The following is a 12970-nucleotide window of genomic DNA, read 5'->3' on the forward strand; positions in this document are numbered from 1 at the left end:
ATGTGCATCTATTATTATTATTTCTTTTTAACCACAAAACTGAAGTAAAACTCCTTTAGAGAATTTCAGGGTTGAAAAGGTCTTGAAAAATTTAGCTTCATTTTCTGAGTCCTGGATGTTTGCTCTTTTGTGTTCCTAAATTAACACACCACCACACACACACACACACACACGGACCAACTGGACTTTTTGATAGAGGGGCAGATTGAAATTCGCTTTTTTTTTCTTCAACCAAGACACAAAGGCATGTACGTATATGTTTTAGGGTCCTTCCAAAGTAAAGGTGGATGGACTTTTAAATATAGATAGAATGTGAATGTTCTAACACCTGAAACTGTCTCCGTGGACAACCAGCAAGAGCTGGGGGCCGCAGGCAGCTCTGCCGTCTACTTTCCTAGAATTATCCCCCCGACCTCCCACCCCCGGCCCCGATGTTCAGAGTCCTTCCATAACTGTTGTTCTCAGCCCACCTGCTCCCAACAGGCTGAAGCCCTGATCTGCAGCACCTCTGTTCTCTCTCCAACTTGTTTCCAAGGTCTCAGAGTCTCAGCGCCCATCTGCCCTGTCTGCCAATGGGAAGAACAGAGCAATCACCTCGGGCTCCCCAGGCCATGGGATCAGGCAGCCCAGCAGGGTCCTTGGCATTTGGGCACATGTTCCAGCATTCAGCTGGGGTCACCGCCGGCTGCTATGCACTGAGGCTGGGCAAGGGCCTCTTCCCATCCAGCCCTGCACCAGGTGAGACAGGCCCTGCCCAGCCTCAGCCAGCCACATGCAGCCAGGATAGGCGCCACAGACTCTACTTGATCTGGCCACAGGGGCCTTACCAGCAGCCCCCATTCCCCACAAGGGACATTTTCATTACAAGCCAGATGTGAGATGGCTTCCACCAAGGTCATGGGAGGCCCCGGGGAGGCCTCTCCAGCAGGGACTGTGGCCAGACTACCATCACCTGGGACCCCCAGATCCTCTCCCCCGGCACAGGCCCCCCACCCTCCACTCCAGGGTGCACACAGCATGGTCAGGACTCAGCCGCTGGGCAGGCAGTCTGAACATGGCACACAGCCTCCACTGCAGCCACTAGCCCTCAAGAACAAAGGCTATTTTTAAAATTCCATTTCCCCCACTCTCTACCCCTTTTAATGGCAGTAGGTTCACTCAGAATGTTCCCCCAACAGTGACAGTAAATAAACTCTTAGTTCCAAGTTCAACTCTGCAAATTACTGTCTATCAAGGAAGGCCAGGAGGATGAGGTGGTGGGAGCTCGGACCTGGGTTGAAAGCTGGTCCTGCCACCTGGACAAGGTGCTTCAAGCTCTCGGGTCTCAGTTTCCATCTAGAGCAGGAGAATCATGAAGTCCTGTTACAGGACTGTGAGAGAGAATGTCATGGAACAGGCATTGGATGGGCCCAGCTCTCAGGTGGCAGAAGGTAGCCACCTCCAACACCAGCCTGGATGTGAGAGAAGTGAGCCTGTGAGGGGCAGGTGGGTGGTTGGTGACACTGGCCTGGCTGGATCTGGCTGGATAGTACGTGCCCCGCAAGGTTAAAAACCATCCCTAAACTGGGCGGCCCCATTCTCCAGAGAATACACAGGACAGAGCACAGGGGCCAGAAGGACTGACGTCATTTATTAAGGGAACAGAGAAGAGCAGGTCACACACCCTGGAACCTGGGTTGTGTGGAAAGGTAAAAATATGTCTAGCAATTGGATGGAACATTCCAGAACCCAGTGGTTTCAGAGCTGCCCCACAACTTTACTAATGACTAAAGCAAACAAGGCCTCTTACTGCTCCCCTCAGCCACTATGAGACCATGGATGTGAACAGATCAGAGAGGCACATCCACCTCAGAAATTCAAAGTGGGGCAACCAACGCCGGCCTGCGTCCTGGGACACGGCCACTTGGGCCGGAACAAAGGTAGCCCTGGCACTCTACCCTGGGGACTTCCTGATGGGCTGGGGGAGGTTGAAAGGTGGGATCTCGGGGAAGCATTCCCGCACCAGCCATCCATCCTACAGAACAGCCGTGGCTCTGCGAAGGTGACTCACAACCACTGTGATACTGGAAACCGCCCCCAACAGGCTACATTTTGAAAGTACAGCAAGGTTCGGGGGGGAAGACAGGAGACCAAGCCCAGGTAAGGCTGGGGTACATAAAGCTGCAAGAGACCACAGCCATTGAGGCTTCCCCCAAAGTGGGCAGAAAAGTGTCCCCCCAAATTCATACCCAGAGTCTCAAAAGGTGACCTTACTTGGAAACAAGGTCTCTGCAGATGTAATTAGTTAAATCCAACAACTGCGTCCTTACAAGAGGAGATGACACATGGAGACACACACAGAAGAGGCCGTGGGGAGGCGAGGCAGAGTGACGTGGCCACGAGCCCAGGTGCACCAAGGACAGCTGGCAGCGCCAGGAGCCAGGAGCGCCCTGGGACAGATCCTCCATCAGAGCTGCAGGAAGGACCCAGCCCTGCAGACACCCTGATTTTAGACTCTGGCCTCCTGAACTGTGAGAGAATTCCTGCTGCTGTAAGCGGCCCTGCTGCTGTGGTCCTTTGTGTGGCTGCCCCAGACCCTAATATACCTGCAGGGCCCAGCTTCCTTCCTCGGCCTGGGCCCCCCAAATGTCCCACCGCGTGTCCTCATGCTGAGGCCTACGGGAGCAAACGGAGTCTGAAGATGCCTGAAGACCAGAGTCTCTGGCTCCGGGACAGAAACGACTCTGGCAGCTTCCCGAATTGTCAGGCTTGGGCCCCGGGGGCGTCCTGGAGCCTCTGGGGTCTGTGAAGCGGCTGTTCCCCGCCGTGCGTGCGCTGGTGCTTGCGGAGGTCGGTACCCCGGCGGAAGCCCCTGCCACAGGCCGGGCAGGTGTGGGGCTTCTCGCCCGTGTGCGTCCTGCGGTGCGCACTGAAGTGCGAGCTGTTGTTGAAGCGCTTCCCGCACTCGGTGCAGGCGTAGGGCCGCTCCCCGGTGTGTGTCCTGCGGTGGATGACCAGGCTGGAGCTCTGGCTGAAGCGCTTCCCGCACTGGGCGCAGGCGTAGGGCTTCTCGCCTGTGTGCACCCGCTGGTGCGTGCTGCAGTTGGAGCGGTCGCCGAAGCGCTTCCCGCATACCTGGCACTGGTAGGGTCGCTCCCCGGTGTGTGTGCGCTGGTGCTTGGTCAGGTGGGACGTCTTACTAAAGGCCTTGCCGCACTCGGGGCACGTGTGCGGCTTCCGGACCCCAGGGGGCCCCCCTCTGTCCAGAGGCCGCTGGGGTCTGGTCGGACCGGGCCCCTGACCCGGACCCGGGAGCACCTGGCCCCACCGTGTTCTCATCGACGCGTCCGCCCTGGCATACTCTCCATCCTCAAACTGCCTCCCAAGCTCTGAGACAGAGAAAGCACAGTCGCTGAGGGCTCCACGGAGAGGGGGAGAGGGAAAAGGGGAGGCAGGGTGGGGCGGCCCCTGACACAGAGAAGTGCCTTCAAATTCCCCCTCCACACTCTCCGCAGGATGCATCAGTCAGAGCCTGATTCCGGGAACTAGAACCACAGGCAGACTCACAAGGCCTTGAGGTAGTACTGTGACAGTCCCATTTACACGAGGATGCTGAGGCCCACTGACCTGATGGGGGAAGGACAGGCCCTCCCAGCGCCGGGAACTGTCCCTGCCGAGGTGCTGTCCACCCCACACCCCCACGCAGCCCCCTCCTGCCTCCACACTGGCTTGTCCAGGAAGCCAGGCATGGGCTCGAGCTCACATCCACCTCATCTGTACAACTGAGACAGGATGGTACCAGACCCCTGGCCTTTGGTAAGAGTTTTTACAAAGGAACTGAGTCTGGCAGTTCCTCCAACGGTCACAGAGTGACGTGACTGAGCAACTCCATCCCAGGTGTAGGCCCAAGAGAGTGAGTGCCGCTGGCTGGGTGACACTCAGGGTGTCCTGAGGACCCCATGCCCAGCCCCTCGTGTCTCCCTCGGGAGCGGCTTCCCTATGGTGCCTGCGTGCAGCGCCATGTCCCAGCTCAAGGTGGTAGGACTCTCTTGCTGCTCGAGCCCCAAACCTTTCTTAAAGCCACCTGTCTCCCTCACCTTTCCTTCAGGGCGGGTGAGCCTGCCTTTGTAAATGAAGTTTCATGGCCACGCCCGTGTCTTTTCATACTGTGACTGCTTTTGTGGTTGCTTTTGTGCCAGGACAGCAGAGTTGAGGCATCACCAGGGAGACCATACGGTCCATAAAACCTGAACTATTTACTATCTGGCCCTTTTCAGAAAAAATCTGCCAACCCTTGCTCTAAGCCCTTGAGCCTGAACTCCACAAACACAGTCGCCGAGGTCTAAGCCCAGGAGAGGGGAGAATCTCATCTGGGACATCCGTCTCCTCCCAGACCCCCTCACCTGAGCCAGCACTGCCAGAGACTTCCCTCAGCCCCGAGGCCGCACAAGCTGGGTCCCGCAGGCCTTGCCCTCGCCCCTCCTGGGCAGTCAGACAGGGCCCAGGAGTGGGGAGTCCTGCTCATGGGGAAAGAGAAGAGAGGGTGTGAGTGTGGCCGGGACAGAACACAGGACTGCAACCTCCTCCTCGTGAGGGCAAAGGGGCATCCGGAGAACCTGCGGGGAAAAACTCCCTGCCGCAACAGAGGTGGGGGGCGCTCTACTTCTGTGCAGACTGCTTCCTCAGAGAGAGAGGAAGTGAGGAAAAACAGGGCCCAAGGCTCTCCCCGGCTCTGGGAGGGAAACCAGATGCCCCGAGGGGTCAGAATTTCATCACAACAGAGATAAGTAGCCAAGAGTTACAACACACAGCAGGACAGAGCACAGAGCAGTGGGACAGCAACAGTGCACACAGCAAGCCAGTATTCGCGGCAATAGAAAGGTTTCATCTTCATTTGTTCTACAGACACTTAGTTTGGAATAAATGAAGATGTAAAAGAAAGTACGTGATCATTAATTTTCTGTGCCAAACTGGCCAGGCTACAGTGTTGTTGTTTGGTTAAATACCAGTCAATTTTTTTTTTTTTTCTGGCTGCATTGGGTCTTCATTGCTGTGAGTGGGCTTTCTCTAGTTGCAGAGCAGAGGCTACTCTTCATTGCGGTGCGTGGGCTTCTCACCACGGTGGCACGGGCTCTAGAGCACAGGCTCAGTAGTTGTGCCGCAATCGGGCTTAGTTGCTCCGCGGCATGTGGGATCTTCCCGGACCAGGGCTCAAACCTGTGTCCCCTGCATTGGCAGGCGGATTCTTAACCACTGCACCACCAGGGAAGCCCTCAATCAATTTTTTATCTTTATTTTTTGACCGCGCTGCACGGCTTCCCAGATCTTAGTTCCCTGACCAGGGATCAAACCCACACCCTCAGCAGTGAAAGCACAGAGTCCTAACCACTGGACCGCCAGGGAATTCCCTAAATACCAGTCTAGATGTTGCTGTGGAGGTTATTTTGTAGATGTAATTAACATCTACAATCAGGTGACTGTAAGGAGAGCAGATTACCCTCCATGCTGGGGGGTGGGCCCCACCAAATCAGTTGAAGGCCTTAAGAGAAAACTTGAGGTTTCCTGAAGAAGGAATTCTGCCTCGAGACGGCAGCCTAGAAATCCTGCCTGGGTTTCCAGCCAACTGGCTTGCTGTATGGATTTCAGACTTGCTAGCCTCCACAACTGTGAGAGCCAATTCCTTAAAATAAATCTCTCTCTACACACACATATCCTAATGGTTCTTTTCCTCTGGAGAACCCCAACTGATACAAAGCAGGATCTCAACTCCTTTAAAAAACATTTCAGGGAGTGAACAACTGTCAAAAGTGGCAGGATGAGCTGAGAAGGGACAGCGTGGGGTGGTGAGGAGAGGCCGTAGACAGGCAGGGCCTTGCCAAGAGCAGCTCTGCCCATGGGGGCCAAGGACGGCACAAAGGCTGAACTGACACTGGACAACCGTGTGGGTAAAGAGTGAAAGAAGGAACTCGGGACAGCTCTGGGCATCTGCCTGGGATGTGGGCAAGCAGCCACACTGCCCCCGCTGCAGATGGGACACTGATGGGACACTAGCAACCTTGGCAGTGCAGGGCTGCCCAGCGCTAGGACTCACCAGGGAATGCCCCCAGCTCACTAAAGCAACCCCTGGGCACAAGGCCCACAAGTTCCTATTTTTAATATGCTGCCCAGTGATTCCTCTGGCCACTAAAGTTTGAGACCTGCTGGAGCAGCTCCTGTAGGCGGGGGGAGCCAGGGAAGGTGCTGAGCAGGGAGGTGGCCTGGGCCTCGGGTCCTGGAGGCCAGCACACACCACAGCCAGCCCGAGAGAAGCAGCCACCCTCCCTGACACTCACCCACATCAGAGACACAAGCCGGTGTCTGACAGACAACAGCCAGGGTCTCCCTGCACATACCCTCATCCTCCAGCAGCATGTCGCAGCTGTGGTCCTGCTGAGCCAGGTCCAAGCACCCCCACTCCTCCTGGGACAGGTACACGGCCACGTCCTCCAAGGTCACCGGCACCTGCTGGAACGCAGCTCACTCAGAGCCTGGTGGGCTCACTGTCCCCTCCACTTGTGTGATGATGGCAGGTCCTGCTTACCTACCCCTACTTCTTCCCCTCCCCAACCTTTCCCTTTCCGTATGTTGTTATGCACCCCTTCCTTCCAAGCTTGGCTCAGACACAGCTGGATCCTGCTCTTTGGGAGGACACCGTCACCACCAAGCTCTGCCCCAACTGCTGCAGGGCCAGAGACTGTGTGGACAGATGTGCTGCGTGGAACATCTGGATCTGCTGAGATCCCAGCCACTGGGGCCCATGCTCCTTGAGGACACGAGTTAGCATGCCCTGCCTCAGCTCAAGCCAGCCCCAGGACCCAAATGGGGTAACCTGGGGACTTCAGAATGCCTCTATGCCAGTGGTTCCCAAATCTAGCACCAGACTGACCTGGGAGCACGATTAACACCCAAGAAAACAATATCCAGAAAAGGCAAATCCACAGAGACAGAAAGACTGGTGACTGCCAGGGGGCTGAGGGAGGGGGAGGGGGGAGTGACTGCTAATGGGTGTGGGGTATTTTGGGGAGGTGATGAAAATGTTCTAAAATTGATTTGATTATGGTGATGACTGCACAACTCTGTAAATATATTAAACACTGTATACTTTAAATGGGAGAATTGTATGGTAAGTGCATTATATCTCAATAAAGCTGCAGTTGAAACAAACAAGCAAAGGAGACTCTGCTTCCAGGCCAGGGCTGGGGGAAAAATCTATTTTTACCCAGATGCCAGGAGATTTTAACATACAGCTGGGTTTGAAGTGACTGCCCTAACTCACCATTGAGACTCCAGGATCCTCCAGGGCACACCTAATACTCAGGTGGCATCTGAGAACAGGGAGGATTTCCCAGGAGGTGAAGATCCGTCTTGGAAACCCACAGACCTGACCATGCAAGAGAAGTGTCCCCGTAACAAGAGCACCGGACACACGGGGATGCTGCAGATCAGGAATGCCACTCACCTGGGACCAGGCTGAAAGGAAGGATGTGGCCAGTGCCGCCGTCTCCTGACACTGGGAGGCCGCTGGGCCTGGGGAAAGAGCACAGAGTCACCCACCCGTGCACATGGAGGTGAAGGCTGGACACGTCCAGCTGCTCCCCATCAACACTCACCCGGCCGGGAGCCTGCCCACCCCACAGGCACACAAGCCTGACCCCCTGCCACACTCCTTTCCTTTCCCTTCCCTTCCCCTGTGCAGGGCGTCTCTTTCCTCAAGAGGGGCAGCTACTCACCCGTCTTTGGCCAGAGCTGGGGGCCTCTTTTTGGTCTGTGGCTCAGCTGGGCTGGGGACTGCTGGCTGGAATGCTGAGCCCCTTCCTCCAGAGACAGCTCTGCTGGCTGGGCCTCCACCTGGCATTTCAAGAACCACTCCCCTGTCCCGTGGGCCAGTGCGTCATCAGGGAGTACCTCCGGATCCTGCGTACAGACAGAGATCTGCCCACTAGCTCCCAGAAGGTCAGGAGGAAACCCACAGGATTCCCCATCCCTCCTGTCTCGGGCACCCTGGCCACCCTGTTGCCAGGCTCTGCCTTACCACCGGTCCACCTTGTCGTGTCTGATGGCCTCTGCGACCCTCCAAGCACCTCCCTCCAGTCAGACCCCAGGGAGAAGGCATGTGACCCAGGAAGAGGTCAGGCTCCCAACCTGGGGAAAGGGAGGCCTGCTCCACTCCTGAGACTCTGCGGTCTCTTCCCATCACACTGTGTTGCTGTCACCGTCACACTCTCACCCTTCCTTCCTTAGTGCTCCTGAAAGACCTGGGCCAGAAGGGCCCCAAATCAGGTCTCATTTTGGAAGCCTGAGTTACTGCACTTGCTACATTTTTTGACATCATCTACAAACCCTCTGGAATCATCTATTTCCTAATTTCAGTGAAGGTGAATCAGAAAAACTTAGTCTCAGAGTTTACTGACGTCTGTAACAGTACTAGGGACAAGATACATCCCTGGGGAACTGAAACCAGCACCAGGGACCCTGTCTAAGGCTCAAAATTCCACACCTCTGAGAGGAGACAGTCCCCGGAGGTTACAGGGTGCCCAGTGACAGAGGAAAGCCATGACGGGAACCCCAAACGCCAAGGCTGGCAGGGCTGAGAAGGGCTCCTGGGTTCTTGTTGGCCACCTCGAAGGCAGGATGTGCTTAATGCATTCAACTCACCTTATGGTCAAGTTTTTTGGGGTTTTTTTTTGGCGGGGAGGGTTGGGGGGGTCTATCCTGCCAGATGCAAAAGAACAGCACTGTGTGGCCAGTGACACTGCCACAGGGAGAAAGGTGACCTGCAGAATTTGCCAAATATCTAATCAGTAGGAATTAATCTGACCCAAGCAGGAGAAATCTGTAAAAGACTTCGTACTCCGCAGATGTGGTTAGAAGGAGCTGAGTTTGCTCTAGAGTGGCGCTCTCTGTAGAATGATGGAAGTGCCCCATACCTGCACTGTCCTTGTCCAGGGCATAGCCACTGGCCATGTGTGATGACAGCCTTTGGAATGTGGTCAGTGTGACTTAAGAACTACATTTTAAATTTTATTTAATTTTAATTAAAAAAAACACACATGGCTAGTAGCTACTGTATTGAATGGCGCAGCCCCAGAGAGATTGAGGAACACCTGCGGGCTCTAACCAGGGCACCCACCAACACCTGGTCTTTCTTCCCAGTGCTTCTCCTTCTTTGGGGATCTCTTCAACTCCCAAGGTCCTGCCTTAGAAGGTCTCCAAACTCTCTCCCATCAAAACCTGCATCTGGCCTACATTGGGATGGTGTTAACAAACCAATCCACACAGCTTAGAAAGGGCTAGCGGGGCTACAGTGGTTAATCAACGGGTGGACACACGCTGGCCAACGTTGAGAAACACTCTGCAGTTGCCTTCTTCAATTCAGTGTCTGGCCAGCCCCAGGTACTCCCAGTGACCGAGGCTGGCCACGGCTCCGGAGCCCAAGGAATCTACAAACACAGACCTCAGCAGCAGGGCCCCGTTTTCTCACCTCAGGGCTAAAATGCCCCCCACCTCACCCGCTGCCTTTGTTTCCTGGGCTCCCGCTGCAGCCCTTCCACGAGGACCACGGCCTCCTCACCGCTCTCTGGCTGCTGCTCCCGCACCCGGGCCTGGATCTCCCCTGGCAGCACCGTCAGGAACTGCTCCAGCACCAGCAGCTCCAGGATCTGCTCCTTGGTGCGCAGCTCAGGCCGCAGCCAGCGGCAGCAGAGCTCCCAGAGGCGGCTCAGGGCCTCCCGAGGTCCGGCCACCTCCTGGTAGCAGAAGAGCCGGAAAAGCTGGCGGAAGGTCTCAGGGCTAGGGTCTTCAATCTCCAGGGAGGGCTCCTCTTCCCAGCAGCAGTCCTCTTCCACCTTCACGATCAGGATCTCATCCTGCTCCAGGGGTGGCGGGTGCTGGAAGCCGGGAGAGGTCGCCATTGCTCCTGGTGGGCCTTGCTCCTTCTGTGGCCTGGAGCTCTCACCTGTCTCTCCCTATACCTCTGGCCAGACACTGAGGAAGATGTTTCCAGGGCTCTGTGGAGAGACAATAAAGTCATGCAGGGTGCAGCACTGGGGCTGGATAAGCGTCTGAAACCCATAAGGCCCTGCCCTAGCCCCAAGGCCAACGTGCCCTCACTGGCAGAAAGAAACAGTTAAAGTAAATCCAACTGTCTTTGCTACTAACCCTCTAATTCCCAAGAGAGGTACTTAATCTCTGGGTCTCAGTTCCTCATGTGAAGGAAGAAATGCTGACACCACCTACACACAGGTTGCTTAGAGAACTAAACGGGAAAATAGTTTATTTTAGCACAGTGCCTGGAACGCGGTCAGAGTTCTAGAAACGCTGAGTTTTCAATATTACAGTTGGCCATTTTTGGATGAGGTCCGTTTGGAAATATGATGAGAACCAGAGCCCCCTCTGCCCAGGAGGACGCAGATTCTGTCCCAATCTGACCCCCGATTTCGGGCTTCGGGAGCCTGAAGCCCATCCGCGGGCCCCACCGAATGGATGGTCACCAAGGCCTCTCCAACTCCAGGGTCTTGTGAGGGTCAGGATTCCCCGGCTGGGCTGCTCTCCCGTCTCGTCCCCTCAGCTGGAGGAAGAGCGGTGACCGAGGCCGGGCACAAACTAGGCTCCGGCGGGCGAGGGCCGCGGAAAGAAGCTCAAGCTGGGACCCTGCGCCCGCGCCCGCACTCACCGGTAGCGCTGAGACTCGTGGGGGGTTTCGGGGCAGGCCCGGAGCGGCAGGTTGGGACGGGAGCGGTACACTGGACGTGGAGGGCTCGGCGGGCCAAAAGCGAGGACCAAAACCCTTAGAACGCAGAAGCGGGACAGTCAGCGGCGACCACAGGCTGAGCCGGCGTCGAGCTCGAGAACGAGGCCGCGTGGGCGTCCCACTAGAAGCATTGTGGGTAATGTAGTCCTCGCGCCTTTGGCCGGCTGTGGAGAGTGAGAAGGGCCTGGGTAGGCGGGTCCATGGGAGCCATTGTGGGTAACTACTCACATTGTGGGTCCTCGTACTACTGGTTGAACCGACTGTCAGGCATAGAAACGAGATACGTAGCGAGTCCGCGAGATGCACTGTGGGTAACGTAGTCATCCCCTGGCTGAGCCGCGGCCCGGGGTAGATGGGTCCTGGGAGGAGTTGCAGGAGACGGTTGTTCCTTCAACTTCAGTGCGCATGCGCGAGGCTCCGCAGTTTCTGGGCCATTCTCCCTGCTTCTCTTCCATCCACCCTCCCAGGCCTGAGGAACTCCACGGTGGAAGGGACCCTGGAAATTTACTTTTTTACTTACATAGTACTATGTATGTGCCAGGCTCTGTTCTAAGCGATTTGCAATTATTAAATCAGTTCATCTTTGAAACAAAGGGGGTACTATTATCCCTATTTTATAGGTGAGGAAACCGAGGTGCAGAGAGGTTCAATGACCTGCCCAAGGTCACAAACACCCAGTAAGTGCAGAACTGGGGTGAGGTTGGAACCCAGGTGTCTGTCTTGGTCCAACTCCTTAATTTTAGAGACTGGAAAATGAAGACTCACAAAGTTCTTGCTGGGTGCATCTTCGTTATCAATTGCTTATTTCTTCATCTGTTAATTTGATCAACAAATATGTATTTATTGGGCTCTGCTTTGTGCCAAGCAGGCACGATGAGCAGGAGGTGAACTGGACAGTCAGTCCTTGGTGTCCCTGTGGAGCCTGGGGGAGGGAGGTGTAGGCAGGTAGGGAGGTCTGAGCAGGAAGAGGGTCATGGTGAGAGCTGTGTGCCTAGTGGTGAGAGCTCCATAAACATCATCACTAACAACCAGCCAACCCCTGAGTTTTTCAGCTTTGGCATCCTCAGGCTTAGCGCCTCAGTCAACCCTCCCACCGGCTTCTTTCTTTCCTTCCATTTCTACTCTTCATTCTCTCTCACATCCCACTTTTCCCCCTACGTCCAATATCCAGTTTTTCTTGTGAGCACACAGGCAGAACAAGAAACCACTGCAGAACCACTGTTCTGGAGACACCCCCACACACACACCCCCGGTGGAAGGCAGGACCTTTTTAAGGGAAGATGCCAGATTTCAGGACAGCCTTGTGGTGGGGCTTGAGGAAAGGCAGGACCACATATGCCTCATTTTTGCCTTATAATCTTGGGCTGCTGTGCAATGCTGTGAAATCTCTCCTTGGAACCTGTGTTTTGGGTCCATTATTAAATTTTAGACAGACAAGAGGATACATCAGTTAACGGGTCAGGAGAGCCGGGATCTTAGAGGGAACCAAGGTGCGGAGCCATTCAGAGCACTGGCACTCAAGCCAAACACAAGAAGCCTGCCATTCCATCGTCCTCAGGAGGAGGCCGTGGAAAGGGGTAATTTGAAGAAGTCACAGATGGGTATGTAGTGGGGGAGGAAGAAGAGAGACAGACAGAAGTGGAAGAGGGAAAAGGAGGAAAACAGAAGAGACACTCTCGGCTCCGTCTGGAGGGGCAGACAGGTGTGGGGACACCAGCATTTTCAAAGCTGCCACACAACTTCCTGTTTCTAACTGCCTCCTGGTTAGCGGTGGGGCCCTGGCCTTGCGACTCTTATCATCTCCTCGGGGCCAGATATACACAAGTTAGCAAGTCCATGAAGTGACCAAGGCCTGACTAACGTAGTCCTGGCCCTCTCCTCTCTGGGCAGTTTTCAGTGAGTAGAGCCAACAGAGATTTAAAGGTTAAACTTCTACTTTGCCCAGGATTTCTTTCTTAATTCTGTTTTGAGGGGGACACAGACATTCAGTCCATAACCAGCATACACCAGGATGAATTTGGGCCTACCCTGACGTACACCCAAACCAGTGCTTCAGAACCACCACTTACTAACTGGGTAAGCCTTACCTTTGCCTCGTCTGTAAAATGGGGATTGTCATAGCTCCAACTTCTGAGAGCTGACAGACAGGCTTCGATTGGATTATGTTTGTAAAGGACCTATGATGATGTCTAGCACATAACA

The 12970-nt window shown here is 55.1% G+C and overlaps 1 protein-coding gene across 2 annotated transcripts; it reads right to left on the reverse strand.

Annotated features, from left to right (window-relative positions):
* Nucleotides 1–1604: 1604 nt before the first annotated feature.
* Nucleotides 1605–10877, reverse strand: ZNF500 (zinc finger protein 500). Of its 2 annotated transcripts, none has more exons than XM_036824999.1 (7): nucleotides 10691–10877; nucleotides 9528–10025; nucleotides 7749–7932; nucleotides 7478–7545; nucleotides 6372–6480; nucleotides 4383–4496; nucleotides 1605–3368 (listed from the first exon to the last, which is right to left on the reverse strand). In XM_036824999.1, exons 2-7 carry the CDS (start codon nucleotides 9927–9929, stop codon nucleotides 2743–2745), a joined length of 1503 nt encoding a protein of 500 aa, XP_036680894.1. In that variant the 5' UTR covers nucleotides 9930–10025; nucleotides 10691–10877; the 3' UTR covers nucleotides 1605–2742. The 2 variants fall into 2 exon arrangements, with proteins under 2 accessions (XP_036680894.1, XP_036680893.1); XM_036824998.1 differs by having other exon boundaries at nucleotides 6372–6483.
* Nucleotides 10878–12970: the final 2093 nt, after the last annotated feature.

Source organism: Balaenoptera musculus, chromosome 15, assembly GCF_009873245.2.
Source record: "Balaenoptera musculus isolate JJ_BM4_2016_0621 chromosome 15, mBalMus1.pri.v3, whole genome shotgun sequence".
NCBI lineage: Eukaryota > Metazoa > Chordata > Mammalia > Artiodactyla > Balaenopteridae > Balaenoptera > Balaenoptera musculus.